The sequence below is a fragment of the Callospermophilus lateralis genome, chromosome 13, assembly GCF_048772815.1.
Source record: "Callospermophilus lateralis isolate mCalLat2 chromosome 13, mCalLat2.hap1, whole genome shotgun sequence".
Taxonomy (NCBI): Eukaryota; Metazoa; Chordata; class Mammalia; order Rodentia; family Sciuridae; genus Callospermophilus; species Callospermophilus lateralis.
In genome coordinates, this window is record NC_135317.1 from 98,301,187 (window position 1) to 98,307,186 (window position 6,000).

A 6,000-nucleotide genomic window follows, 5' to 3' on the forward strand; every position below is an offset into this window, starting at 1 on the left:
AAGAGGAGAGGAAAAGCCATAGAAGAAAGAATAGCACTGTAGAGCATAAGCTTTTTCTTCAATATTTATGGGAAGGAGGAATACCACCAGGGAAGTATATTCTACTATACAATATGAAAGATATCACTGGAAATCACCATAGCCTAGCTCTTTCTTGACCCCAAGATCAACTTCATCAAATAAACCAATTACTTCCAAGATATCCTGAAAGGAAAAATGGACCATAGATGGAGAACGTGACAATCCAATCACAGGAAAGGCTATCCATCCCCACTATGCAGTAAATTGGTAAACTGCTTTATCCAGTGTAACCTCGTCTCCTATGTTTATACACCTCAATTTAATTTCCCTAAGTCTGAACGCCTCAAGAACACTAAGGTTGAGGGCTAGACCTGAAACACTCAGTAGCCTTCAGAACTTTCCCTGACCACAGCACATCCTCATATATTCAAACTATATTATCCACCACCATTTAAATGCTGCTTCATGAACTCATGACATTCTCAGTTTCACCCACATTAATTTAAATGCAAACTTTAGGAGGGGGACACTGGGACAGGCATAGAATTCTCCAAAAACAGGTTGCCCCTCCACTCAGTGGATACATTCCATACTGTCCAGGTTTAGGGAGATATTATATGAATAATCACGTTAGTCTTGAGCCTTCAGCTAAAACTTATCACAAGCTTACTAAATGCCAGGCTCTTTACAGACATGTAAGGTCTTCAGCACAAATCCAAGTGGCAAGTATTATTATTTCTATTTTAAGGATGAGGAAACTAGAGTTTAGACAGAGTAAGTAACTTGCCCCGCACTCAGTTTGCAAGTGGCAGGGCCAGATTTCAACTTTGATACACTCATGGAGCTTAGCAATTACCCATCTGTGCATGGAAGGATTGCTCCAACATTTGCTCATCCACAATACAATTACGTATGCTAACATGCTTACCTGCTGGCCATCCTCTCTGCTTTTCCACAGATATGCTTTTCTTTAGCTTCAACAAAGAACCCGCTCTAGTCTGCTCCACAGAAATGACATCTGAAGCTGCATTCAGCACTTCGAACATCGAGAGGAATCCATATTGCACATACTGAAATGATCGTCCAAATCGCTTGGCAAATGCCTTTTCAAAATCAGAAAGGAGAACAGGAGACAACGCCAAGAGGTCTTTCAGCTCACTCTTCACAACAGCTGGAAGAATAGGGGTCACCCTTCCTCGGTAAGGCACTCGACCAGAGCTTGTCCCAGAGCAAACAGTAGCCCTTCCCTTTGGCATGGAGCTTCGAACCTTATGGCTGCTCCTCTGCTTTGCAACTAAACTTGCAATTCCTTTGGTAGATTCATCTGGAATGGCTAGGGAAATGTGGGAAAAAGAAATCATGGTGTAGATTTAAAAAAAAAAAAAAAACTTAAAGTATGCTCTTTATCCTTTTTTTTTTTTTTTTTTTTTTTTGGCTTATGTAAACAACTCTGAGGGCTCCAAGCAGCTGTTTATCCAGGTAGCACGATAAACAGGAAAGAAGCCTGTGGTTCTTCCATTTCTTGCATTCTGGGGAACAGCTTGTTAGTTCCTCTATTGGAGGACGAAATGAAGACCCAATCTATCATCATTACTGCTGATTGACCCCTGGAAGATTTGAAAATCTTGGAATGAAGAGCAGAGTTCCTTATAAAGATGCTTTGTGTGCCTCATGGAAGTTAAAATAAGTTTTTGTAATTAGAAGTTCCCATGGTTATGTTTCTCCTAACTTCAGGTGCAACAACTTTAACTCATGTAAACCTGTGGTTTTTGTGAAAGCACCATTTTCCTGGGGACAGTTTCTTAATTCTGATCAAGTTCTGACTTTGTCTCAAAGGCACCTGTGATTCCTCCCCGCTATTCCACCCGAAATTCAGATTCAATGCCTGGGACGCTGGATAACTGCAGATGTAGAGCAATTCTATACTAAGTGGTTATTTTTAATTACAAAGTTTACAAATTTCCCAAAATCTTACACCTACCTTTTAGTATTACTGTACCATCCCCGCAGGGACAGACACTAACCACGTCAGGCATGTCCAGCACCAGCTCCATAGTGGACCGATACCCAAGGATTCGGAGCGGTAAGTGGTTGCCAACCATCAAAAGGTACTCTTTTTCCAACTGCTGTGGAGTCAAACCATCTTTGGTGGAAATAAGAAGTGACCTTATTTCTTTCCTGAGGCATTCTTGTATACGTTCTTGTTCCGACATTGTACCCTATAGAATTTAAGACAGAAAGCTGCTTATGAGGAAAAACAGGCAAACCCGTGAAAATTTTATCATCATCATCATCATCATCATCGACTAGTAGTGGGATATAAACTACTGAGATGCGAGTTGAGGGTGTTCTGGGCTCGTGCATCGCAAACTCCACACCCAATTCAAACCCTGAAAACTCAAGCTGCGTTGAAGAACCTACGTGGGAATCAAGGCGCCACCGCCTGGGGCCAGTGCGAGAAGTCGCAGCCCGGCTCGGCCGTGGTTTGCCGAAGCGCTAACTCGGGCTCCGGGGGGTGTCGTCCTCCGCTGCACACCTCGTACCAGGCGGACTCAGGACTGTTGGAACCGGGGCCGGGGACTGGGCACGCGCAGTTCGGTCCTCGACGCGCCAAAGACCACACTTGGAGACGTGCGCACGACACACTCCGTCCCTCCGGAGCCAACTGCGGGAAAGTTCCCGCTTCCTCTTACCTCAAGCCAACGACCTATCTCCGCCCGCCTCCTCCCTCTCCGCCCGGGCGGCGGCGGCGGCGGGTCCCTTCCCTGCCCCAACGTCCCTCACGGCCGCTAGCGGGACTACGGAGTCGACTTTCCACCTGCCCGACGGCTTTCCGCGACGCGGAGCCGCAGATGGTGCCCCACTGTGGCCGGGGCTGCCGTTGCGGCTGCGGGAGTCGAAGGCGCTCGCCGGCGGGCCGCGGGGGAACCGCGCCTGCGCGACGGGGCGGGGGCGACCGGGCGCGCCGCGTTCCAGCCAGAGGGCGCGCGGCGGGTGGGACGGTTGGGCGGGGCGGCCCCCCGCAGGATGGCCACTGGGGGCCCGGCCTGGGGCCCATCGCGGGTGCGGGGCTGCTGGGCCCAACTCCGAGGCGGCCTGGGTGGCCTTGCGGGATCGCCTGCGCCTACCTCCTCCGCCGCGGTTCGAAGACACGAAGCGGGGCCGCGGCGCGTGGACCTCTCTAAGCACGTCCCGTGCGGGGCGGAGCAGCCCCGAGGCCAGGCGGGGAGAGGCCGCGTGGTTCTTAACCGGGGGTCCGCCTCAGGCGCACCTGTAGAGTTATTAGTGCAAAGAGGGATGCCCAGGTCTGAGCTGCGGAGATTGCGCTGCAGTAGGCCCAGGTTTAATTGGGGTGGGGGTGGGGGTGTCACAGACAGTTCTTGTTCTTGGCTGAGAATTACTGCGGAGCTCGAAGAAGCGACTTTAGATCCTTGGAAAGAGGAATGAGTGAACACTCCAGGTGCCACTGGAGATTAGAATGGAGAGACTGAAGAAAAGAATATATTTGGACGGTTTGTTGTATCTGCAAAATAAGCCAAGAGTTATAAGATCCATGAAGACTAGAACACAGTTTATAGAGAGGCATCAAGACTTTTCCTTAAAATGTACAAAGAAACAAGTTAAACCCATGAGACCTGAACACACACGTTCTGCCTAACCCCATGACATACACAGTTTTTAAAGCCCACGATGCCTAAATATTCAGTCAACGAATATTGAGGATCAGGAATATTGAGGATCCCTGAAAGACAGGAAATAAACAAGATTTATAACTGGTTTATAGCAGAATTACAGGACTAATTAGCAAATTAAGAAACAGGGAAAAATTATAAGATTTTGAAGATGGGCCCAGCCTTTGCAACATTTGAATGACGTAAGTTACACAAACAAGAACAGAAGGGGATGCTATTATGTATAATTATAATGCACCAATTTAAAAATGTGGGGGAAGGAATGGTAGTGAGCATTGTGGAGTTAAAAAGGAGATGTCCCAGATTTGAACAGAAACACATCTTCAGATTTTAAGGGCCAACTCAGTCCTTACAATACCTACTTTTCAAAGATCCCATTTTAGACTAAGCCTAGGAGAAAGACAATCAACAGTTTGTTTTTTGTTTGTTTTGTTTTTTGTTTTTTTTTTGTTGTTTTTTTTTTTTTTTTTACATAGAAATAGGTTACCTAGAAAGCAATGGAAAATAAATTGCCATTGGATTTCTCAAGGGAACAGTACCTTCAAAGCTAAACCTGGAACCCTTAACCCAGTCAAATCAGCATTAAAGTGGGGAGAAAAGTAGAACCATTTTCAGTCATCCAAGTTTCAGAAAATGTATCTCACTGAATGACTTGAGAATGACTATTGATAAATGAACAATGAATTGAAAAAAAGATATCCCAGATTTTTATCCCCAATTACCTGAGATAAAAGCTAAGAGATATAGATATATTTTTTATGTATTATAGAAGTTTCTTCCCAATATCTGAGAAAGGTGTAATTGTGATCCCCACGTTAAATATACATACATGAATAGGGATATAAAAACAGACAATAGACAATAATAAAAACATTAGACAATAAAAACATCAGACAATAAAAACAAAAATTTTGAATCAAAAAGTTATTATTGTGTTGACAAAAAATAACTGCCTTAAGGAAATTTTAAAAAATGGCTTATTCTAAGCCAAATATGAGAGATCATCACAAGGGAACACAAATTCAAGTTACCAGAACAACATGTTTTCTCTGTAGAATAAGTTAAATGAGCTTTTGTACTCACAAGAGAAAGTAGTTGAGGTCATCAACTTTAAAGAGGTAGGGAAACCTATAGGATTCAGATGTTTAACAAGGCTAGCAAATCTTTTACAGAATTCAGATGTATCACATTCTTAGCTTTAGGATCAGTGGAGGCTTGAACTCCACCAAACTTAATATACTTATACTGCAAGCATTTTACCTAGAAATTAAAAGAAACTAAAGATAGCCCAACATAAGGACGGCTCTTGATCCATCTTTCTATAATTACATACTTTATTTTATTTTTTAAAGAGAGAGTGAGAGAATTTTTTAATATTTATTTTTTACTTTTCGGCGACACAACATCTTCGTTTGTATGTGGTGCTGAGGATTGAACCCGAGCTGCACGTATGCCAGGCAAGCGCGCTACCGCTTGAGCCACATCCCCAGCCCTATAATTACATACTTTAACCAACACTAAACAGTCTGCAGTCTCTTGAATATGTAGAGATGTGGCTTCTTTGGAGAACTTTAGTTCACAGGTCATAATATTTTTAAAAGAGACAGATTTTTAAAAAGATATGATGGAACTAAATCCCAGATCAACAATTGCAAACCAAGTACCAGGAGCTGTTTGAAGTTGCTTCATTAAGAAGAAGCATGTCCCATTTGAAAAGTGGCTAGAATTGGAACCACAGCTTGTTTGAGTTTACAGTGAAGTAAGTGGATGGCAATGAGGTGGGAACCATCATAGTAACATCTTTCCTCTGGTGGTGGCACTTGCTTATACAGTTCTCTAGGGATGTGGCATTGCTTTTGATGTATGGTTCTGGCACCCCAGTTGATACTTCCTTTCAGAACAGCCCTTACTCTACAAGCGTGCCAATGTAGGAATTCAGCCAGTTGTTACATTTATTTATTCCAGCTATTGGCTTGGCAGCCAGGGTCCAGTACCACAGGATGAATTTATACCCTCACTACCCAATCCCTATAAACTAGCCCCTACAAGCTCAAAATCTTGATGGCAAAATGTGACATTTTAGGTCCCAGAAATTAGCATTCCTTAGAATTAGCAAGTGGTGGTCACTAAACAGTTTGGGTATTTTCTTTTCTCTTGAATAGCTATCCACAAGGGACTTTGAGGAAAGTTTGCTGTCTTAGGTACAGCATTTTGCCCACACCCTTTTTTAAGACTATCTGGGCTATGGCCAAAAAAGCTATGGTTTTGGTGTCTGATTTAGTACCAG

At 43.9% G+C, this 6,000-nt stretch overlaps 1 protein-coding gene across 1 annotated transcript in view; it reads right to left on the reverse strand.

The window, feature by feature from the left end:
* Positions 1-2,234, reverse strand: part of Tdrd5 (tudor domain containing 5) — a 59,714-nt gene extending 57,480 nt beyond the window's left edge. The window contains exons 1-2 of the mRNA XM_076872939.1: positions 2,003-2,234; positions 950-1,354 (exon numbers count right to left, since the gene is read on the reverse strand). Of these exons, the coding sequence (XP_076729054.1) occupies positions 950-1,354; positions 2,003-2,234 (637 nt within the window). The remainder of the gene's footprint in view (positions 1-949; positions 1,355-2,002) is intronic.
* Positions 2,235-6,000: the final 3,766 nt, after the last annotated feature.